Source organism: Apostichopus japonicus, chromosome 16, assembly GCF_037975245.1.
Source record: "Apostichopus japonicus isolate 1M-3 chromosome 16, ASM3797524v1, whole genome shotgun sequence".
Lineage (NCBI taxonomy): Eukaryota > Metazoa > Echinodermata > Holothuroidea > Aspidochirotida > Stichopodidae > Apostichopus > Apostichopus japonicus.
This window is the reverse complement of record NC_092576.1, coordinates 19,590,448-19,616,031: the sequence shown is the minus strand read 5'-3', so window position 1 is coordinate 19,616,031 and position 25,584 is coordinate 19,590,448. Positions and strand designations below refer to the sequence as shown.

The 25,584-nt window shown below is 35.4% G+C and overlaps 2 protein-coding genes across 6 annotated transcripts in view; both read left to right on the top strand.

The window, feature by feature from the left end:
- Positions 1–7,037, top strand: part of LOC139982765 (uncharacterized) — a 117,251-nt gene extending 110,214 nt beyond the window's left edge. For all 5 annotated transcript variants that reach the window (XM_071995851.1, XM_071995850.1, XM_071995847.1 and 2 more), the window contains 2 exons: positions 1,698–1,774; positions 4,155–7,037. In XM_071995851.1, coding sequence (XP_071851952.1) covers positions 1,698–1,774; positions 4,155–4,187 — 110 coding nt within the window. In that variant the 3' untranslated portion in view covers positions 4,188–7,037. The remainder of the gene's footprint in view (positions 1–1,697; positions 1,775–4,154) is intronic.
- A 12,660-nt stretch (positions 7,038–19,697) lies between these two features.
- Positions 19,698–25,018, top strand: LOC139983746 (uncharacterized). The gene is made up of 7 exons (XM_071997474.1): positions 19,698–19,793; positions 21,657–21,755; positions 22,260–22,290; positions 22,889–22,938; positions 23,618–23,767; positions 24,027–24,140; positions 24,877–25,018. Exons 2-6 carry the CDS (start codon positions 21,713–21,715, stop codon positions 24,119–24,121), a joined length of 369 nt encoding a protein of 122 aa, XP_071853575.1. The 5' UTR covers positions 19,698–19,793; positions 21,657–21,712; the 3' UTR covers positions 24,122–24,140; positions 24,877–25,018.
- Positions 25,019–25,584: the final 566 nt, after the last annotated feature.

The window sequence follows — 25,584 nt, the reverse complement described above, 5'->3', positions numbered from 1 at the left end:
TAATTTTGTAATATGATTATCGAAATATATTATCTGGTATGAAAAATCAAGCAATCCCTGACATTTGCTTCAAGTTTTCACTGGTTACCATCTGCGAGGACAAACCGATTTAACGTTGTTTCAAACGATTATACACACTAATAAGTCAATGGCGCTTCTCCGTTGACTTCACTACATGTGAGAGAAACACACACTAAAGTTCCATTGACTTTGTCGTGCTTCAGTTGGTTGCGGGACTTCAGTTACTGAAAGTGTTAGTTTAGCACGTATGGTACATGCGGTTAGGGAAAAAATTGCTTCGTGTTTTTCGCAAAAATATGCGTAAGTGTGTTTGCCTAATCACAAAATAATGTAATGCAGTAGAACTACTGAGGACTGTCGCCAAACATTTTTAGGGATTTTCAGGAGTATTTAGCGCCTTGATTTCATCATTTTATCGCATTTGTAAAATCTTGGGCGCATTTGAAAACTGAACAGTTACGAGGCTCAACCATTCTCTAGTTAGACTAGTCTAATGTATGTAGAACTCAGATTGAGCAAAGCCTCATATTATTGTTTTCACTTTCCAGTTTTCACGTACGTTGCAACGGCAAAAGTTGTCAAAAGGTATATTGTTTTGGTTTTATATTAAGTCAAGACAAATCTTTCTTATCAATCGTTAAACATAGATAACAGTAGATTTTGTTAGATGCAAAGAAGCGAAGTGAAAAAAAAATTACGTCATCCCCCTAAGCGCATTGTATAATGTTAACTGCCAAAACTGGATAGTATATCGAAGAGCAAATATTCCAATCTCGCGTGAGGGACTTGCAATTCTGTTACCTTCCCCGGCTTTCAATAGCGTTGAATCAATGATATACATTCTTTTCTGGTTGTGGTTGTGGTGAATCAAAAGCGCAGAAATACACACTCCTTTATGTGGAAGGTGATAATCAGTTCTGCATAATCGATAGCGCAATTGATTTTGCCGATGCTGATTATCTAACCGATTATCGGTCAAACACTACTTCCGATACAAGGGAAGAGACTTCCAGTTCAGAGCCTTGCCATTCGGCCTTTCAACAGCCCTGCGAGTTTTCACAAGAGAAACAGGAGCAGTGGTCTCTTTCTTCAGAAAAAGAAGGGCCTCCCTCTTTGTCTACCTCGAGGATTGACTAAAAGTCGGGGAGTCAGGGGCGGAAGCAACACTCAACGTCCACAATACCATCCAACCCCTCCAACACTTGGGTTGGATTATCAACACCAGAAAACCCCGATCAATCCCCACACAGTTAATGTAATACCTGGGAGCGGAACTGAACTTGCAAGAGGGGATCGCCGATCCCACGGAAGAACGAGTCCTGGTGATCTCGACGGCCTTACACCTGCTCCTATCACAACAGGTGTCACCAAACTGGCTACAAACCCTAGGCCTGATTGCCAGTCTGGTCTACGTGGTGCAGCTGTTCACACTCCACATGCACCCACCCCAACTGCATCTCCTCAAATCAACCAACCCAAAGGTTTTGGACAAGGAAGCACCAGTCCACCTGTCTGGTGAAATCACCCATCACCTCCTGAGGTGGTCAGACTTGTCCATCTCTGTATTCAATTTTCACTTCACTACAACAGGAATACATTCATAACTACAGTACATTGAATGTTCATGATTGTTTCATGTTAATACTTACCAGTTTGTTTTGCCTTTTCCTTGTCAGGTATCCTCATCGTCATCCTCATCGTCATTGTCATCGTCATCCTCCTCAACATCCACAGCAAAGGAAAAGCAAAACAGGTTTGAAATTTAACAACTTTTTCATTTCTCGTGTATAGATCCAAGTATATGTTTGAAACAGAAAATCATGACACTCATTCACTAAAATGCAAAATGTACAGACTTGAAGCTATTGTTTGTATTATTGTACACGTAATGGGCCTCTTGTGTTAACGATTTTAACATTGGTTTTTTTTTCTTAAAATTATTGAAAAGTAGTTACACAGAGCCATCCCTTAAAACCTCCTAATCTATGAAAAATCTAATGAAAGTTCTTGAATGCCCACCAGTGACATGTAATATGCCATAAATGTGGGAACAGATCAAACAGGGATCAAACAGTTTAGAGTAACATACAGATTTGAATTATAGTACAATGGTATGGTTTAGTGTACCCTGAATAATTTATCATTGCATCATTGTTGTTGTTAATGTGACGATTTTGATTAAATTATTTTCTTCTTGGTTGCTTACCTGATGAATCTATGCAATGGTGATGGTGCAGTGCGTGCAAGAGTGTGTTCATGACATTGGCTTGTAAACACAATAACTCAAAACTTCAAGATGGATTCACTTCATACTTGATATGTGGATCCATCTTATGTAATACGTCATTTGAGGTAAATCAAGGTCAAAAGTCTGAAAACTTTGTAAATACAACTACTCCGAAAGTACATCTTTGTTGAACTTCATGGTTGGTATATTTATCTGGCCTGTCAAGTACAGGAACCCTATGCAATTGGTTAAGGTCAAAGGTCATTTGCCATCAACATTTAAATCAAAGTCAGAAATTTGTAAAAATGATAACTTATATGTAAACACAACAACAAGAAGTACATATTCCTTGAATGTCATATGCATAGTGTGTAGATCTGCCTTGGTGAGTGCATGAATCCTCTTAAACCTTGTAAACATGATAACTCAAAACTTATAGCAACAAATAATCTGCGAGTTCTCTGATGCTATGATTTCTGTTGGTGTACATACAGTAGTTAAGTTTTTAAAGGGGCTCTGTAGGTCTTCAGAACATAGACTTCCAGTTAATGAAATCTGCTTCTGAGTTAGCTGCTTTAAATCCACACAAGTGTCCCTTATGTTTTCACCCTCTGAACTTGAAGAGGTCAACAGGTTATCTCAAATGGTGCAAAAATTGGCTCAAGGCATCAACAATTTATTTAAAACTTTGCTACATTCTCTGTGGTTTATACTAGATGACTTTGGTATTACGATGTGAAAATATTGCACAGTGTAAAATCAATGTCATGAGCTCTCATTCACTAATAACATATGTAACTATTAAAACTTTTTATAGCTCTAAATTGATAAAATAAAATAAAATGTCTATGTCTATGTGTGTATTTTCAAATAACTTGACTGTTCTTCCTGGATATTAGAATATTTTGGAATAAAAATTGTATCTGTTAAATCCTTACCAGTGAATTAAATGGTAGATGCCCACAATGAAGAGCTGAAACTAGGAGCAGGAGATCTCTGAAATGTTGTGGTTCTTACTGACTTGTTAGGATGAATTTAACTTACTACAATAGTCAAATAGTTATGAGAAGTTTTATATCACAAGGAATCGCCAAGCCAACCGGCTTTCTGGTTGATTAAAACATTTGTATGATCTAACAAAGACTAATTCTTGTGCCCTGTTAGCATTCATGAATCATATATTGAGATTTGTAAGTTTACAAATAGATTGATTTTGAAGCTGCATTTGCTATAACTGTTTTAGATGGCATCTGATAAAAATATTCCTGATCTACATTCTAAGCCTGTTCAAACATTTTCAAGCTTAGCATTTTTACAAGGTGAACAGATTAAAACTTAGATGAAATTACTACTTAGTATGCAGATCCACCTTATGAAGCTCAAGGCCGAGGCCAGTATGTTCTGTGGAGGAAAGGTCATTTGAGGTTAACAGAGGTCAACAGAGGTCAAAGTCTGACAATCTTGTTATGGTGATAACTCAACAAAGAAAAGTTGCATTAACTTAATGCTTTGTATGGAGAGCTACCGTACTGAGAACAAGAATCACATTGCTTTCTGCTTTGTTCAAAGGTCATTTGAGTTCAACAATCAGGAAGGCTTGTAAATTTTGTAACCCAGGATTAAAGCTTGCATGAACTTAATACTTTGTATGTGGATGTACCATGTTGAACACTTGATCTGTATTCTAATTTTGGAAGGTAAAGGTCATTTGAGGCCAACAGAAGTTAGTAGTAATGTACACAGGATAACTAATAGGAGAGGGAAAAGGAACTTCATACTTGGTGTGTAGATCCACCTAATTCAGTATGAAAACTGTTTGTGCACAGTTCACGTTAAATGTTCTCATATACTGTAGAATGAGGCAAGGAATTACTAAGTATTTTGTTTCTGGTTTTCATTACAATAGGTCCAAATCAAGAAGAAACACTCAACCCGTTAATACATATGAGGACTCAATGACGAATGAAGTTACTTGGAGAGGTTTTCTATTTATACATTTACACATGATACATGACTACTAGTATTTGGCTACATGGTTGATAATGTCAAGGAATCAAGGAAATTAAAGTTAAGGTAAAGAAGGAGTCCTGTGTTTGGGACTGTAAGAGTGTTATGTGGTTGAGATTCCTTAAGAAAATAATGTATTTTGTTGTTAAATTTTCAGTTCTTTGTTATCGACAAGGCTCATATTAGTGTTATTGAAATGAGACGCACCCAAGGGGAGATGTGGAAGGGGTCCTAGCGGAAAGAAATACAACAGCACAATGTAGTACTGTCCAGTTTCATCAGTTTATTCACTCCACAAGTCATAACAGGTTAAGAACAACCTATGCAAACAAATAAGCATATCAATGACATAAAACATATTAACAAGAATACACCGTGTGGAAAATTGTTCTGTAATGGAAACTGGAAAATTAGAACACGAAGGATAAATATTAACATATAGCAAACTGATCACTGAATTGTATTGCTTTATGTATTGTTCGCTGTTAACTAGAACTCTCGCAAAACAAGTTACATGATATTTTCTGATTACCGTTGTAATCCTGATCTTTACTAGATAGTACAGTAAAGAGACACTGTTTTTAATTAAGATTATATCCCATAGCAGGTGTGGTGAATAAGACACCTTTCGTTCCATCTTTACTCTTGTGAAAAAAAGACTGCCATTGTTTCTTTTTGTGTTAGTCAAAGTCACCAGCTCTGGTAACAAGTTCACTTGCTACTGAATATGCGAAGTTATCAAAATGTTATGTAATATCAGTGACAGTTGACCAGTGACAAGAGTTTATTTGAGATAAGGCAAGATGTTGCCATCTCCTGATTGGCCAGATTTAGTCCTCCGTAGTAGTGAAGGTTCTGCATTTTAGCCAGATGTATAAACACCCCAAGGCACAGTTAAAGCACCCTTTTTGTTTGTTGTCTACACATCCGATGCTAGGTCATCAAACGACAAGTGCCCTTTAATTAAGTTTGCGGATGACACTACATTGATCGGTCTGATAACAAAGGATAACAAGGATATTTACTTAAACCAAAATAAATCGTTTTGTACAGTATTGCGATGATATTTTTTTTAGAACTCAACGTGAACAAAACAAAAGAGATGATAATTGATTTCAGGAAATGTAATCTGAGGCCGAATGAATTAATTATCAAAAACAGTGTCTTTGAACGTGTATCAAGTATTTGGGTATTGTTATGGATGATAAAATAGCCTGGCATCATCGTGTTGATTACTTAGTTAAAAAGATCAATCCTAGAATGTATTTCTTTTTGCAAACTTAATAAGTTTAATATTGACTGTCGCATCCTTACTATGTTTTATTATTCTGTCATTAGCAGTGTGTGGTTATATTGTATTCTTTTCTGGGGTGGGAACGTGGGCTGCGAATATAAAAAAAAACGTATCGACACAATTATTAAACAAGCTAGTCGTATTTTAGGAGAAAATCGGCCACCGGTTGACTCATCCTACAAAAGTCTTCTTCAAGTAACACTTAATGCAGTACTTTCCGACAATACCCATCCCCTATATGCAGATCTTGCCGGGGTAGTTATTCCTTGTAGTGGACGGATGAGACTCCTGTATGCTGCCACTAAGAGGCACAAGTCATCTTTTATTTATTATTATACGCTTTATAACAACCTTTTCATTCGTTTTTTTCTATTCTTGTATATATCTGTTTTGGCTTGGGGCTGTGCATTTTCATGTTTGACAATTTTAACTATCTTGTTTACTTTTATATCAGAACTTTCCTATATTCTACTTGTAAATTTATCCTTTTACATGTTGTATTCTTACTCTTTTAAATATGTACTATTATGCGAGCATGCAATTTCCCTCTGGGATATAATAAAGTTATACTTGCTTACTTATTTAGGATTAATTATTAATGATAAGCTTTCGTAGGTGAACCACATTACCTATTTCTGTAAATCCATGGTTAAATATATTGGTATTTTTACAACTTAAGGGGAATCCTCTCTGAAACCATTGAAACTCAAATCTACTATTCTTTTACTTACTCTAAGCTAAGATATGCCATCGAAAGTTACGGCACTGCCAAATTGTCATATTTCAGACCGCTTCACACCCTACAAAATTAAGCTACTAATGAACAAGCTCGGCATATGCTTCTTAACAACTATTGTTACAATATATGCATGTCAGTCTCTGTCTCAATCTGCTTAGTCTCTAAAGTCGTTTCAGTGTAATATCAAGTATGATCTTCTCAACAAGTACATGTAAGCATGTTGACTTTAAACTTTGTTCTTTAAATACCACACTCGACTTTTTTTCTCTTCAAAGTCTTTGCTATCCTTCTTGCCTCTTGTCCTTCTCCCTTCGCTGTTTCTGTTCTAATGTTTTGCACTTCTGTTTTCTGCATTTCCATGCACTCAAGTTATAATAAGATAACAATATTTAGCTATACATGTATATCACTTGTATATGTACACACTAGTCTCTGTTAATATACTTCTGGATAGGTTTTTGCTTGAATTGAGTGGGAATTAATGGTAGATGAACGTATATTAGTAATGTCAATAATGCAAACTTGTTGCCAAAAAGTATTGTCAATAATGAAAAGAAATTTTTTTTATTTGTTTAAATAATGTACAGCCATTTTTTTATGTATTATATGTATAGTTATTGTAAGAATATAATATAAAAAGATGTGATGATAAAAGTGGAAGTAGAACGAAATACAACTTTTCATTTGTCTCTGTGTGTGTACATTATGTTCTTACATTGAAATCATCGTATATTATGAACTTAACACTATCACCACATATATTACATTAATTTTGCAACTTAAAAAGATACATCAACGAACAAACAAAGTATTGACAAATTCGCTAATGGGGGAAAAAATTGAGCATCATATAGAGTCCTCAAGAGTAGAGACTGCACAAAAAAAGTGAAGACCTGTTATGTCAACTTAAACAACCATATAGGAGGCCCTTGGGAAATAATATACAAATCTTAATTACTAAAAAATCAAGTCACTTTTGGCAATGTCTTTGTTTTTCAGAATTGAACTAATTACATATGCAAATGAGGTCATTCTATAATTTCCCCATTTGAAATAATTTTGATGAAATCTTTCGGACTTTTGATAGTTTGATTAGTTCAAGACATGTAAATTATAACTAAAACATAAGTTGACGTTTGAATGTGAGGGATATGACTGATTTTTTGACGTTTTTTATTTTTCTTATTTTAGATCCTCCTTATAGCAGGAACTCTCGATTATATCAATCATTAAAACAGATGCATACATAGTTAGATATTCATGACATAAACGATGGGTTGTGCGTTGCTACAAAACAAAAAAATAGAAGGGGAAAAAAAAGTTAACAAGTCTTCCATCTGTAACAGATGTTCATTATGATTTGTTGTGATTGCTGCTATTTAATTCTCCGTATACGTTGCATGTTGTATTCGGCCACTATTTTGCGATCATAGTCATCTTTACAGAGGGAGAGATCGCATCAACCTAACTCCCTTCCCAATGGAGGACGGGTACGGGAAACCAACAGCTACAACAACAAATGATAAATGTAGGGATAAAAGATTACGAACTTATAGGAGTTCAAACTTCATTGTAGCCGCATTTCCCCATCACAAAGTGGGTAAGATTTGGCAGTTATGGTAATTGTGCTTCATAGGTCTACGAAAGTTGCCTAGCCAATATGAAATTTCATCCGTGCGTAAAGCTCATTATTGGACGGGAACCTAGGGTGTTTTCAAGTTACATCCTAAAACGAAATCGGCAATGTTGTGTACACCACTCAGGCCCATACACAGAGTTGTGAGTGCAAGGAAGGGGGGAGGGGGTTGGGATGGTAAGTTTTCGATTTTTGTCCTGGGGTGGGGTCTTCTTAAGTCCGTGACCTATCCGTGATGAGTTCCAAATATTTTTGTTTGCTAATAACAACCCTGAGGTAGCTGGAAGATACTTCCTTGACCTTGAAAATGTCATCACTCCCCAACACTCCCCGTACGGGCCTGACACTTGTTTCTTGACTTGCATTACCACTTTTTTACATTTCCTTATTTTTCTCACTCAATCGTCGAGTCAAGGTTTTCTCCCTCCCAACAATGTGGAAGGCCATGCCCCGCCCCCATCCTCACCCCCTAAACCCCGTTGTGATGGTCATGCGTGAAGCAAATATTCATTGTATAAACAAATGGCATCCCATGCAATTCCAGGGATAAATGATCGTTTTTTTCTATGAACCTTTTCTTAATGGACAAAAAGTGGTTCAAATTAGAAAAGATATATTAGAAAGATATCCTCTTCAAAAGAGCTGCAAACATACAAGAAACAAAAACAAAGCAAAAAAAGGGAAGAAAAATAAAGCAAATAGGACAAAGCAGGTTGCAATATGCTAGAGTTTTTGTCTCATCACGTTTCTCACACTTAAAAATACGTCATTCTTGTAGAGATAAGTTTGTTCAAAGAAATTTGATTGAGTAAAAATCAAAACATGAAATTGGATGATAGTCACAAACATTTTATTCTAAATCTATATCAGACCCGGCAAAGAGTTAAAACAATGTTTACGCATGGTATATTTCATGAGGAACTTTAACTGAAATGATGACTCTCCCTTTGTAGCTCTGAGGCAACTAAATATAATCGATGCTTTCTAGAGCAGCCTTCAAGCAGGGAGGTTTGACTTAATTAGAATGATACTACTGTCACTCTTCTTCAAACAATATGTACTTGAAAACCCTTATAATCCACAGGAAGAACAGCCTCTTTGGAGTTTGGTAAACCTCAATAAAACCATTCAGAAGTTTCCCTTTAGAATTCCCCCCTTGAATTGCTTTCCACAAACAGGATTACCTGTATAATGCTTTAATGTGCAACTTGATAGCGACAAAAGTTTAATCTGAATTGTAAATTACATATAAAATGGCTGATTGTCATGTATCCAACGGGTTTGTCCTTAAGACTTACACATAACTCCATAACAGCAAACGTTACATAAGAAGCAGACTATGTTCAGTTATATGTTTTCTCTATGAGAAGTTATCTTGAACACAATTTCCAGAACCAAGAAACACGCCGTCTTATTTGTTATTTTATGAAGTCATGAGGTGATAAAGAATTTCGAGCGTCATATCCCGTCAACTTGAAATGCAAAATATATGGAATTCCACCGAACAAATGGCAGTGTAAAGTCAATGTCCTGTCATTGCTTAAACGTGTAGCAGCCGACGAAATTTTCTCTCATGATATGTTAGAGTGAAAGACAGGAATATTGTCGGCAAGAAGCTAACTGCCAAGAAAATTGTCTAGGCTTGTCTTCTGGGGTCTTCTGTTAACGTCATAGATATTCCACCATGGTGGTCAGAGATGAGAATGTCAGTACAACCAAATCTGTGCAAAATAAAAGTTAAAAGCAATATTATGAGTAGTGAATGTTACATTGTAAGTCATATATAAAATCAATTATCATCTTGAAAGGTTTATGTTTAAGCTCCACTACAAAGATAATCAACATTCACCATATTGGTTGAGTGTAGACTATTAGTGTACAACTGAACTATGCTTAGGCATTGAGTTAATTGTATGATCTTTAATTGTGACACGTACATGTTTATGGGCTCAACTTTTTTTTTATTGGAGATTGCATGTCATAATATTGGGGTTATATCATACATTTTACTACAATTTTTTTAACCATATTAGTCAATACAACCTTTGTGACATATTGATTAATTTAAATATCAGACATTTATCAAATTAGAGTAAGCTAGGATACAACATAATTTTGATGCCTTTTGGTGCTCAATTGATGTATGTGTGCATGGTCTGACATTAATTGTCCTGAATAAGGATCCATGGGGGTTCAAAACACCCTCTGTACGACCCAAATGCAAAAAATCAAATAATGCTAGCTAACCATTATTATAGAAAAATGTACTATTATACATCATTTGCATCAAATATACCTTATTGCCTTAGCTTGCCAAAGAATAGGGGTCCCTCCCCCAGGTTTCAGAAAATATCCACCACCAATAGTACACACACAATCACATTTAGCAATTTTCCACAAGGGGCCTAACCGAGAAATGGTACCAAAACTCAGTTGATACATTATCTCTCTTATCTTGTCGAAGTTCCTGTCCAAACAGCGAAGTAGTAATAAGTTCACGCACTATCCAACACTGTTTTGAAAAACAACACACAATAGGTGATGTCTAGCTGTGGAATGTGGTCTTAATTATTTACTCATCATTTGTTTAAACAAATAAACTGTTTCTGCTTCAGTGAAACAGGTCCAGTAAAAATCTCTTTTTGGGGATGTAGACCAAATAAAGACATTTGTCTGGCTATATGCCACTTAAGAACCAGAGTTGGAATCTTTGCAAGTAAATATAGGAAAGAAACATTTAGAGATAAACTTATTAATGGGAACTACACCTGCAAAGAATTACAGTACACTTTCTCGGTTCTCACATACCTTCATAACCTTTCTGTATGCTTTATACCTATGTGGAAATAGTTATACTCAAACACAGCAGTGTTGACCATTAACTATCAGTTGTTTGCATGGTACAAATAACAGATATGGTGCCATTCATTATTGGCACTAACTAGAGAAAATTATTAAATGTTTTAGATATGTTTACCTCATTACATCAGAAATGAGATCGGAAGTTGATGCTGCAGTCTTGTGAGGCACTGCCTTTGTCTCAGGCCACTTTGAATAGAAGTCAGAGAGTGTTATGTCCAGTCGCTGGCAGCTGTCACTGGCAGCGGACCAATAAGATCAACACCAACCTGTTAAGAAAGAAGACAGCAGTTAATTTCAAAAACATTTACAAGTTGCAGGCTTCGCCCTGACTGTTGTTCTATTCCATTGCTTCATTCTGTACACAGATCTAGAAAGAAAAAAAAAATAGTGGACTATCTCATAGGAACAGGGTGTTGGTGGATTTAGGCCAATTATTTTTACCTTGCATACATGAAAATGTAACTTAAACCATACTGTAGCATAGGCGTACGAGGCGGGGGGGGGGGGGGCAGGGGGTAGACTGCCCCCAATTTCCAGAGGACAAGAAATTCGGGCAAAAGTTCTGAATATTCGGGCAGCCTAAGAGGAAAAAAAATATATATATGTATATATATATATATATATATATATATATATATATATATATATATATATACATATATATATATATATATATATATATATATATATATATATATATATATGTATATATAATTATATATATATATATGTATATATAATTATATATATATATATATATATATATATATATATTTATATATATATATATATATATATATATATATATATATATATATATATATATATATATATATATATATATATATATATATATATATATATATATATATATATATATATATATATATGTAAATGTGCAGTAGCTTGCCCGAACCTTTTTCAAATTTTTGCCCGACAATTCCATTTTTTCTGTATTTAGCATCATGATGCCCGAATATTTCCGTGTAACACCACCGTAAGCGCAGCTCATCTGGGCTACCCCGCTTTTAGCACGATCATTTTTTTCTAACTATACAACTGTATACCTGGACATCTCCGACAAGAGTGTATATAAGAAACATTTTCTTTTTCATGCATGGTAAGGGGGGGGGGGGGATGCCTACAAGCCTAGAAGTACAGGTTTATAATATTCTTTGTTAGATTTTATTCTTTTTTTGTGAGACAAATTGCAGTCTCACCCGACACAGCGACATTATCTCGCCTACGTGTCGTTGAACAATGTATGTTTTTTTTTTTTTTTTTTTTTTTTTTCTGGAGGTAGCTGAGTATTGTGTTAAAATAATACATACGGTAACTAAATATGAGCTTAAAAAATATTCTGTCCTATTTTTCCCCTTCAAAGTGATGTTACCATTTTTTCTTCTTCTAATTTACCAAATTTTGTGGAAGTGTCAGTTTCTCAAACGTGAGATTATAAAATAAAGAAGTTTTAGATGCAACTTGCAAGGCCTCAGAAGTGCCGTTTCCGGCAATATGAGAGGCATTTTTTGCCAAAATTTTCTTGTACGCTACGCGCCAACTGATGGTGGCGCTCCGCTTAGATAATGTCACGGGAAATTTCGGGCACAAAAATTTCTGCCCCCCAAACTGAAATGGTCCCGTACGCATATGTACTGTACTATATATTTACAATCGCTTAAACCACTAAACCAGAAAAGTGGTACGTCCACTTTTCAAACTTACAAAATTACGTACATTATTAGTGCCACATTCCTCTAAAAATAGGCTAGGCTATAGTCCATTAGTTGCATGTTATATTGTCGCATGCATGCAGACCAGACTATATCTGTAAGCTTTAGGATGATTTGGTTATGATAGTTAACTTCTATGATAGGCAGAGCGATAAAAGGTGGAAATTTATGATATTTTCACAAAAATTTGTTATGAAAATACGGATTGGGGAAAAAAAAACGAAAAGAACTAGGCCCTAATAAATTCGTTCATACACTAACAACTTTGCTCAAGCATAGAACTGATTGTAATGTTGCATAAGCAATTGCTTGACTTTTGCGAATGAGTTTTTACAACTAACCAAACGTGGTATAAGAATATCATGATTTGTGCACCAATCGGGCCTACAGAGGCCTGGTTATATTTTAACTGTGGAATGGCCGTTTGCCATTTAACAACCATAGGCATAGTGAGTATCCTCTTCTGTAAGTTACAGACATTACCTTAGACGCCAGTAGTACTATGAGCTGCCTCGATTTGGGCGAGCAGAGAAGCCCTAAATAGCAACACTTTCCCTCAATTTCGGTATGCAAGAGTTCCAATTTCAGCCAGTCTGAAAAACTTACCTTTTCTCCGTACGATCCTTCTCAATTTTATTTTTGTGAAACCACTTGGATAGCTCTCATCTCTTAGAATATCGGCAATTTGTCTCACGTTTTCTAGTAACTTTCCATTTTAAGTTGTCGCACGACACAATCGATCGACTTACTGCTAAATATACGTAAGCCGAAATGTGACAAAAGCCGATACTGCTAGAGTTCATTACTAATTAAATGTTTGCTTCTCTAACGTACCTACTAGGGCGGACATTGTGTTCAGGGGGACACAATTTACAACAAAATATACAACCGTCAAGTAATGTCCCCCTTCGTTTAACCATAGCATATACTGTCCGGGAGACAGTCTGTACCATCTGGCCTTGTACAAAAAGGTCCGGGAGACCAAATGTACTGGTAAATTCAGTATTAATTGTCCCAGTGGGACTAGGACTTTATTTACTGAATATGTGATATTTGCGACAATTAGTACTGCTACACCGGCTCGTGTTAATTACTGCTCCGCGAGCTCTTTTCACAGGACTTTAATAGTGGCCTAACGATCACCTCCGGTCCGCGTCGCAGGTGATTATTGTTTATCAGCGTAGCCTAGCACGCTTGATGTTTATTAGATAATAGGCCTAGGCGCCCTACAGTACTACTACTACTAATATTATTACTTCGCGCCACTTTCGGGAAGGTCCAACCACGGCTTGGCGTAAAGATTCTAACGCCACCGATCTAAGCTTGGACTGAGCGACGGTGTACGGTGTGTATTTTTGTGTGTGTGCTGGAGGACCGGCAACTATTCGTTTAACTTTACTAGACGGACTGATCCGAATTATAAGATCAGAGGTGAGTGTTTTACAACATCTTCATTGAATATCTGATTTAGAGAACTTTAGCGCTAAATATGATTATTTTAAAGATATGTATATTCAATAGTCTCAATTAAAGGTTACGACATTAACGTAGGACAATGTTCAACAAAATGTAACCCCCCCCCACCCGGCTAGTACTCTGCATTATACCCCCTACACTGCACAGTATAATCACTAGTCCTTCCATCAAGGTTGTGACAGTGCTTTCTGGTCACTTCGCCCAACAATCAGTTCGCCCAACTGTCATTTCGCCCAACCAGCCTGGTCATTTCGCCCAACCAGCATCGTCATTTCTCCCAACAGCATGGTCATTTCGCCCAACTTTTTTTCTAATTAATATTCAGTCAGAATAGTATTACGTTTTTTATTTCACTAGTTCAATTTGATTTATTTTGGGTTATTTTACTTCGTAGTAGATAAATAAAGAAAGCTCCGCTCGACATGGATCAGAGTCTGAGCAGTTATTTCGGGTATAATGGGAGGATGACAATACTTTAGGCAGTTACGCATACAATGGAAGCTCGGTGTGGAATAATATCACCGTTCCTATTTCACTAGTTCAATTTGATTTATTTTGGGTAGTAGTATTACACTACTTAAGGCGGTTACGCATATAATCAAGGGTATATTGTTCACATCAGTAAGGTGTTTATGTAGTTCTACATAGTGTTAATCTAATGTTATACAAACAAAGGGGAATCGGTCTCCATAAAAACCTATCAAACCTATCCCCTAAAACACTGATCCATCCTCAAGTCTCCTTAATATTCGGTTCGTATTCCGTAACGTTAAAAATTCCCGAACGTTTCCTTACTAAAGTTATACAAACTAAAAGACTTCAAGTTTCCTTAATATTCGGCGCAGGACAAGAAAAGAATTAGAAGTCTCTTGAAATACTGCTCAAAAATATTTAATCTCGACTATGAAAGCCTTGTTGGTAAAGTAAACACTGCTGCTAAAAATGAATTCATAAGACTAGCTAAGAATATACATAGTTCTAAAGATCACCCACTTCACTCAGAGTTGATCTCTCTGTGCAATAGAACCAGCAAGTATTTTTGTTTTTGTTCATGCTTTCATTTTTGTATATGTTTACGTCTTTTATGTATCATTTTTATGTGTCCTATTTATAAATTTAATAATTTATACTGGAATCAAGAAATTGAAATTGAAATTGATATCCCGTAACGTTAACCGTTCCCGAAAGTTTCTTATCAAACCTATCAAACCTAACACCTAAAACACTGATCCATCATCAAGTATCCTTAATATTCGGTTCGTATCCCGTAACGTTTACAATTCCCGAACGTTTCATTTTGAAGTATAATATTTAATCAAAGTTGGACGAAATGACCAGCCTGGTTGGGCGAAATGACCAGGCTGGTTGGGCGAAATGGTGAGTTTGAGCGAAATGGTAAAGTTGGGCGAAATGGCTGTTGGGCGAAATGGTTGTTGGGCGAAGTGACCAGCTTCCGTGACAGTTTCTGGGGGGGGGGGGCTGGTTGCGCTTCACCAGTAGTGCCAACATCTTCTACAGGGGGAGGTGGAGGAATGGAATGGTCTTCCTGTTGTTCTACAGCGATATTCTGTAACCATGAAAAAAAAAAAGCTATAACACAACACATGTTTATTATACAAGAGGGGATGAGTTTGTTGAGGTATGGGCATCCCTTTTTATACAATTCCCATTTTTCTCATGAATGTATGCCTTGTATCTAATTTAGGAAGAGTACACAATGCCTATGGGGGTGAAGAGCCTGTAGACTGCAGCACTAGTTTGTATTTTTATGCATTAGGTGGACAGAAACACCAATTGCTCTATTTCCTTTAGTTGCAACAGGGCACCAACCCAATGAACTTGATGATCCTAACGTTTTCAAGTTTATTTATCTTATCATTTACCCACTTAACTACTTTACCTACCTGTAATACAATGGTTCAGTCATTCGTAACGATGAGTCATATAGCCAAACCCTATTGTACTATACTACTGTGTAGTATTTCTGTATTGTGTCCTACCAGGAATTTCTGCCAATGCGACATCGCTGATTTCTTCATGATCAGAACCTTCATCAGAATCAGTGATGTCTTCATTCTCCATCCACGACGGCTGGATAGTCCAATTGTGCATAAAAAGGAGCTACAAAGCATCTTCCAGAGTTAATCTTTCACATAATCCAGGCGCGTATCCAGGGAGGTGTTGGGGGCGCGCGTCCCCCGGATAAGTAAAAGAGGAGCGAAAAAGAGAGAAGAAAAGGGGGGGGGGAAAGAGAAGGAAGGAGAAGGAAGGAAGGAAGGGAAAAGAAAAAGAAGAAAGAGAAAAAAGTGAGAAAAGGAGGGCGCAGAAGGAAAAAAACCCAAGAGACCGGGAAGAGAAAGAGGAACATTAACACAATAACAGCCTACCCCTTACACGGGGATAACTCAATTTTTGACGTTTCCATGTTTTCTCGCTAATGTATATATATACATAAGGTAAGGGTGTCCGCGTACAAAGCGGGAGGCCCGGTTTCGAATCCCGGTGGAGGCTGGAAGTTTTTTTCACTGTTCTTGATTTTCCAACTTATTACGATTTTCATTTATATATATTCATTTGCCTTCGTCGTTAACCTCAATTTCATTAAAATAAAGTCTGTTCAAAGTATCTCTTTCGGCTTTAGAAATCACAAAAGATTTTCGAGTTGGTTAGCATCATGTTTGATCTCTAGAGTAAAGCAAAATATGTCACCAAAAACAGAACTAGTATTGTTCCATACAGGTGACAAACGTCTACAGTGGAATAACGACCTTGCTTAACGATTTCGAACCTCTGGACATACAGTCAGCGTCCTTAGCCTAGTTGGTTAGGGTGTCAGCGTACAAAGCGGGAGGCCAGGGTTCGAATCCCGGTGGAGACTGGAAGTTTTTTCACTGCTCTTGATTTTCCAACTCATTACGATTTATATATATATATATATATATATATATATATATATATATATATATATATATATATATATATATATATATATATATATTGTATATCATGACGTATATCTGGACGCCTTAAACAATTGTACAAATGTGCTATGAAACCAACTGTGGCTGGTCTTTAAACTCGACCGAGTCATCGGGGAACATGACGCATTTCGGTATTAGACTAGGATCTATATGCGCACTGCACTAGATATATGTCCTTCGATGCAACTACCGTCCAAAATGTAATACACCCGCCCTGAATGCTAATTCAAATGTGTGACAAATTAAGATATTTAACTAGAGAATGCCATCACCATGACGAAATATCTTTGCAGTGTGGTTCAAACCTGATGTGAAGCTCTTTCATCAGAAATCTCTTTGGAATGATTCTAATGTAAACTTCATTGTGTTTTCTTTTATAATTTTTTTCAGTAAATATGTAGTTTCTTTAGATACGAAACCAGGAATTCAAATTTCTAAACTCTTTAATGTGCGTTTTCTCAAATCTCCCATATTGTTTTTACATATTTTCCTATTTGGTGTGCAATTAGTGAAGATTAACAGCTGAGTATTTTCAAGAATTTGACTATTGTACATAGCTCCCAAGTACCAAAATACAGCATTTAATGTTTTACTTCATTACTTAAAACAAATATTAGAGTCAAGCCAATGAATCATTCAGACAAAAACACAATGCCCCGATATAAAGTGTTCAGTGTATTTTCATCGTGACAAGTAAACGTACTTAAAAATAACACGCGGCTAATTGTGCTTATCATATGGTCAGCACAATTGCAAAGTGTGCAATATTATTTTCATTTTCTCCTCTCTGTTTGCCAGTATGATTGATTTATAATTCACACTTGCACTTTCCATCTAGAACATCAGTTGTTTTTGTTCTCAGATTTCTCAGTTACTGTTATATATTGCCCAGAAGAACAGTCAGTGCATATATCCCACACATAAACAAAAAGGATTTTCCTCTGTGTAGGTAACATTCTGACGGGTTGAAAGACTGAACGCTACGAGTAGAAGATAAAAGTAACATTTCGATAACGAAGGAAATCATAGCTATTTGTTTAAAAACATTGTAACAAACAACCAGAATACTGACACTTTCGTGGATGTCATAATCGAATTTTTCAATACTCTTATCAGCCAATTACTTACCGGTAGAATATCTTCGTGCTTCACAGGAAAAGGACAGTACCCAAATCTCTGATAATAAACATGAAATGTTGAATGTCGTGACACAGAGACGCCATCTATCATAGAACAAAAAATGATTGTCTTTTCATTTCAGTGGTGGACATTTTTCGTCACTTGGGATATCGTTCACCACGTCATTGCGGATATAAATCTTGGACATACAATAACTACTAATCTTCACAAAGATCTGATTTTGAACTGTTCTACCGGAGAGGAGTTGGCGAATAGCTCACGAAGATGGCATCACAACAACGACACTCTATACGTAAAATCATTTCCAATCCATCCAAAAAATAGTGAATTAATTCCAACGAATTATTCATTACATATCAGAAACGTCTCTTTGTCGAACGAAGGGAACTATTCATGTTTGGAAAATAAAAGCCACCTAGTTGTGGAGTATCAGGTAGAAGTAAATGGTGAGTTTATGTTAGAATCATTCAAATTAGAAAATTATCTACAGCAGTTCACTTGGTTAGCTCTTTCATCAATCATCAATCACTCTATCAATTACTAATAAGTATTACAATTTAATTCAACAATAACAATCAATGTACTATTAAAATATCAATTTAAACTATCATGTTATTTGTATGTTAGAATTAATGTTAGAATTTGTGATATTTTATACACCGTCAACGTACGTAGACTAAGTTAAGGTTAAATCTAGGTTATTCTACTAATAATTTTTCTAAACCGGTGCAAAATAAAAGATATTGGTCCCACTTATCAGTGTGATTTTAACATGAGAATACTATTCTTTCGTAACTAGATTTCATAATTTAAGGGTAATTATGGCCAACTCGTTTAATACGTAATCACACGAACCGAGTTAATCCATGCAAGAATCTCGCGGGACAATAGAAACACCGTGCTTTCTATATATATATATATATATATATATATAAATTATATATATATATATATCAAACATATTAAATATATTTATATATTTATATATATATATATATATATATATATATATATATATATATATATATATATATATATTTACCAATGCATGAAAAGTCCTCCTATAAGGTTCGCCTTCAGATAACAAACATTGTATCTTTATAACCTATTTAGTCCCACCAAGACTGTTGTACATTCAAGTTGGAAATTATTATTTATCTGGTGGAGATTATTTCCGTATCGAGACGAACGAGACGTTGAACGTGTCCTGCCATGTTATTGGTGTTAAACCTGCCACTGATCTACAGTGGTTGGTCAATAATGAAAGAATTTAATCAAGCTACGTCGAAGATGTTTTCGAGGAAGTAGCCAATAATAAAATCTCTAACATCAACTCTACGCCTCGTTTCCATCCTCCAACAACAAATGGAACTTTATCATGTGTTCGATGTTCAGCTGTTTCCACTAATCGAGAGCACACAAGGAATTGCTTCTATGACAACAGTAAGCCTTTGTTGTTAACGATGCAGAAATCTTAATGGTAACCAAGACATGTTGTTAAAATATTCTCTTTTTTTGGGAGGGGGGAGGGCAAAAATTAAAATACTAAGAATTATCGACCGCTTTAATATTATTTTCAGTTGCACCCAGCATCCGTTAATGGAACCATAACATGTGTTCGAATCGTAGAGGGTATTTTAATTCAAGAAAACATTGGGATCCATCTTCATACTTTTGGTAAGCTTAAACTACTTATCCATTTCGTTCGTTTACATTTTACAAAACTATTGAGAGGAATTAAATTCATATAACCAAAAAAATACCAAGACAAATTTCTGACTCTTTTTCTTTCCTTGTTATAATATAATTTTATTAATGCAATCTTAACAATCAGGCAAAAACAATTAAACAATCGGCCTTTTGGCTAAGATCATGTGTAGTATCTGTTCCCTTTCGAGGGGAATGGTGATACACACCCGACGATGATCACACAGCCCCGATGCAAGGCGACCGGGGTTGAGAGCTGATCAGTCGTTCGGTAGTTTGGTTTTCGTGCCCAGGTTCTTTCTTGGGCGACTTTTTCTTAAAAATTACTTAATATACTTAACCATCAGCTGTCTTGTTATTCAGTATCCTAAACAATAAAAAACATTTCAATACAGTTACACCTGATTACATTAGTGCCAAGTACTGAGTTATGTGTATAATACTAATTACATTCAGTTTCGTTTCCTTTCAGCAAAATATGAAACACAATTCTTATCTGTAGATGTCTCAACTGTAGAAATTACATTATAGACTGCAATCATTAGCACCATTTGTTTCATTTTCTCGTCAACTCTCGCGTGTTTACTTAAAAAGGGAAAGTTCATTACAACATCTGGTCAAAAACATAGATATCAATTACACTTACAAAGGCTAAATCGAATCTTTTACAACTACTTATAAACATATCACCGAGTCACCATATCACCGGATATGATTTATTTTAAGTGTTAACTTTCTATAATCGATGATCAATGCATTTATAATATGTTACATTCTATTGTTACACAGCCAACATTTTCAATTTACAACGTTTTTGGGGAGAAGCACGTTGTCAGTATTGTTAGTGTTTTTTTACCATCACATCATGTTTCACCACGATAAACCTTCAGGGTTTCTTGCCTACTAATTTCAGATTTTGTTATGATCCTATCATCGACTAACTCTGATACTATCGATTACCTCCGATATTACTGCCAACCCTATTGAATAGAAGGAGTATATAGGAGCGACGTGCCTTTTAAATAATGCATGTTGCTAGTTTAGCAATATTTATTTATTTTTAACTATTTATATCATGACATTTTGTAGAATGATGTAACTTAATTATATTTTATTACCTGCAGTATATCCACAACTCGAAAAACAGCATAGGAACATGACGTGTTGCTTTTAAAAGAGGCAAATTTGTCTACAATTAACTGTACATTAAATCACGTCATTTTGTCATCGTCTTAATCTTTTCTAGGTTTTCCTCTTTATGGTGGCTACTACTGTTATGAGTGACAAACTGCTAAGATAGTTTGTATCAGTTTTATTCACTGTAATGATGAAAGTAAAAGTGATATTTGTACAAAGGCTAAACCAATTAACCGCCATAGTATCAACATTTATATCTATTAGGATGTGATACTTTTTTTTATCACAATAATTGTCTTTGCTTCTGTTTACACAGATCAGGGCGTGATGATGACATAATACACCACTAACACAATTATATTCACATAGGAAAAATGTCTGTATTGTCTATAAAGTATGGTGTCCAACAGCAAACGGACAAGATAATCAGTACCATATTTAAAAATTAAAGTAAATTATTTAGTTTCATTTATTTAACGTCAGGCACTAGAAATCTGTATTGTAACTGGTCTCATTTTATATGTTATTCTAGCAAAAGATGGCAATCATGAAGATCAAATTTGCGGGTTACATTTCTCATTCCTCTCTGATGTTCTTTGGCAACGTTTTATTATAAAATAAAATTAAGACAGTAACCGTTGCTAGCAAACATGACACACAATTAGTTAACATGTTATTTATTTCTTACTTCTACAGTAGTGCGGGTGCCTTACAAAGTGTCCTTCCTGGCTACTCAACCTACATTGTCGCAGATGAAGAGGACGGTACGAAAACATTTACTGGTTGTAAAGAAAAGTAAGATTTTGAGGAGACTTTAAGCTACATGTGCTGTAAGCTATTGTTCAGAATAGTTTCCTACAATTCTGAGTAACCATTCATTGTTAAATGCCTCGAATCATGGGAACTAAAGAGTACTAAATTAGTAAAAGAAGGTCTTTATGTTATAGTTCAGATTCGGGCATGAATCCTTCTTTAATTCACAAGTTTCGCCCAGTTTCATTTTGTGGTTTGTGTGTTTTTGTTTGGTTTAACAAATGGAGAAAAGAGTGTGATTGATCCATGTAGGCCCATCTATTATCATTATTTCAATCATTTGGATTCAATGAAACGTGTTAAGGGATTTATAATATCATTCAGGTCAGAAAAGATCATGTTTTTTTCTTATTCTTTGACTAAGACGTTAATAATATTTCTATAGTATCTACATTACTACATAACACTATATAAAGCCTACCACCGTAGGAATAAATATGTAAGTATAATATGAGATTTCGTTCTTATTTGATTTTATTTTGCCAGAGGAGCTTAACATAGTCGAAACCACACTCAGGTAAAAATATTTATTTCTCATAATGACCCAAATTCGTGAAACTAATGTCTAAGTTTTACAAATGCTCAGGAGGCTGGCAGGCATGAACAAATAAAACAGAATCACTGTAACTCTAATCATTTGAATTCCCTTACGCCGATCAAGAGATGTATATAAATGCTCACATATCGACGTTAGTCGTTATTGTTACGATAGACTCGATCATTTTCAAAAACTTTGAAGGGAAAAAAGAGAAACTGAAATAATTTAGGAAAACATACACTCGACTTAAAGTTCTTTCGTTTAGCTGTTTAATCAAATAAGCGACCTATGAAATGTTGTTGCAAAAAACACAATGGAAGGAAGTTAAACTCTACGGCTGTAGTTAGTACTTTAATACAACATTCACCAACTGTCATAAAAACTGTTGTTATTGAATATTCGACATCAGCTTCGTGTGAGTTCGATTTAAATTTTACTTACAACTTGATCCGAATATGGTTGATTTTTAAAGGTATGAAAACTGGCTTTAAAATAATTTGTAAAACAGCAGCACAGTAAATTATTTTTAGGGCATTTGAAAGGGAGATTAAATTAAACTTTAAATTAATCAATTTAGTCGCAGACTTCCAGAAATACCAAACCAAGAGGGAGAAGATGGCGAATACGGTTAGTGGTTATAAATACGATGTATTCTTTAATTTTACTTTTTGTCAAGTTTCCAAGTCAATAATTCTATAAGTTTTCCAGGAACCCTTTCCACTCTTGTTATGCTCTTTTTAAATAACAAATCCAAAGTACTTTCAACCGAAAGCAAAAACTCGGCTATTATTGCCATTATGCACATGTGCGGTATGAATATTTACAATAAACAAGTGACTTAAAGTGTAATATTTCATTAAGGAGTAGTCACACTATCTTTGATTTTTATGTTAATGTACAATGTGATGTAATATATGTTGCTTTCTTGCTTTCAAAAAATTATCATACAATATATCGTTAATGTAACTATGATTTTTCCAGGTTGTAATTGAAAAACTGTTGGGCAATATAAAGTTATTACAATGTAACGGCATCGAGTACTTAGTAATCAATCGTAAGTAGCTGTATGATGTTATCTACAGTAATCCAAAGAGTCTATGTTGTGCATGAAGGAATAATATAATGACTATGCCACATCCCAAAGCTTAGTACTAGCCCTTTGGGATCACCATAACCATAGTCAATACATATTTTGTTAAGTATCGGATATGTAGCTTTGGTTCGCCAGTTGTTATTGCATGTCTCGCTGTGCCGCCTGTTACGGTCGGCATTTGAAATATTGATCGACACTTTCTCATTGCGATAGCATATTACTCGGAGACCAAACTATGGAATCAGCTCCACAACATCTGCGTCCTTATGAGCCTTAAGGTTGGAGAATTATACAAACGTTGGACAGGAATACTTAACTACGGCAATAATCGAAGTAAATCCGCAGTTATTACTACAGCATCAGGTGAAACATATATACTTTACTATTATGAAATCATTATTATAAACTAACATCTTCAATATATTCTTTTTAACTACATTTTGTTTTGTCATAACATGTGCATTTAATTTCTTCGCAATCAGTATATCATATTATATTTCCAACCTTAAGGGCGCTTGCATTTTTCAATGACGGGTTGGATTGCTCAGATTAGTAGTTCATTAAAGCCATGGTTACGTTCATCCTAGTAGAATTGTTCACAACTTCCATGATTTATACACAGAAAACGACACCTCCTCTATCGCTCTCCATTGGAACTACCATGTACGACGCCTTCTAGAGCTCCCTAAAAATGCCGGGAATATTGTCAGGACATAGGGTATATACATGGATGGAGGTATGGACGCTTTCAACGCTTAGCCAGATGACTAATTAATGAATGAATTATTTAATCAGACTTTATGTATGTATTCGTCTATGATAAAATGCACAGACCAAGAACATATAACTTAGTCCAACAGTTAAATGAGGACAGATACAGTATCTCTTTTTTGCAAGCTTTTTGTCAATTTAACGCTATTTTTACATAAAGTTACGGTAACTAGACACAGGGAGACGAAGTCAAGAAAGGACTGAGGCTGATAGAAAAGAATGTTTCAAAAATTATTGTGTAATTAAAGAATAACAAATACTTCAATAACTATTTAGTCTTGGAGAGCATGCATGCATCGGAAAAGACAGGAAATGGTGAAAACATGGTCAAAAACACACACAGAATAATGTTCTTCCATTACATTTTCTTATACCCACAAATAACATTAACAGAGAGCCCTCTTAATTGCAGAGTAGAAGTAAAATCACTATAATTAATCACAATCTACAGAAAAACGATCAACTCAGCACATGTCTCTAATGAGAACATTCTCGTGTCTTAAGAAACTATTCCTATCGGAGAATTTATTTAAAAATTCAACTACGCTTTAGCAGGCGTCATGGTATACCTTTACATAGAAACCCTCCAAAAAATTATAAAATATTTTTTTTAAATATATTATCAACATTAAATCCTTTTTATACCTTGATCGTGTTGCCTTGTGAATGTATGAGTCAATTATTTATCGTGTGATATTAAGGTCAAATTTACTTACTACAAGAACACATGGTATGCCAAACTTTGCAAGATTTCATGGAAGACGGATGCCCAGGAATGAGTTGGACAGAATTGATGGCAAAGACTTCTATCGTGGATATCCTGAAAGGAATGGATTGAATTCATTAATACGGGGTAAAGTTACGTGCTACTTTTTAATTCGTTGTATTTGATATTTATCGACGAATGCACTGATCTTCATAACACATCTCCTGTATAAAGTGTTCTAAATTCCTATCACGGCGTATTTTCCTGCCCACACGTCCAACCCTGACCATATATGCCAGGCAGTCGGGTGCAAACAGATTAGATACACCGTCTGATCAAGTTTCCGCCCGCCTCGCCTAGCTAAGTTGATCCGCCCTTTGTCTTCGCAATTTTGCCGAGGTAATTCTATATACACCGTGTAGCTGCCATCAGATATGACCCCGCGGGGTCATGCAATTCCATTGGAGTTCCCTGTACCGTACTGTAATGTGTACAAAATTTACATACAAGAATAAAACTAGCAGCGCGTCTGTACTGTATAAGCCTAGTTTACTCAGTACTAGTATCGCGAAAGGTTTTTCTCATTCGACAGTTTATCAGTTTCACAGTAATTTCTCATTCTTTCAATTCTAAAAGAGGACTTTCAGCAAAGTAAAATTATTATTCAAAGAGTGAAAGTTCACTCACAAGTCGTAATTAACAA

Excerpts from the sequence above, each read along its gene's own strand:
- LOC139983746 (XM_071997474.1), top strand. The coding sequence starts at position 21,713 with ATGAAGAGGACGGTACGAAAACATTTACTGGTTGTAAAGAAAA. Across the intron at positions 21,756-22,259 it reads TTTACTGGTTGTAAAGAAAA|AGGAGCTTAACATAGTCGAA; the intron begins GTAAGATTTTGA and ends TTATTTTGCCAG. Across the intron at positions 23,768-24,026 it reads AGTTATTACTACAGCATCAG|AAAACGACACCTCCTCTATC; the intron begins GTGAAACATATA and ends ATTTATACACAG.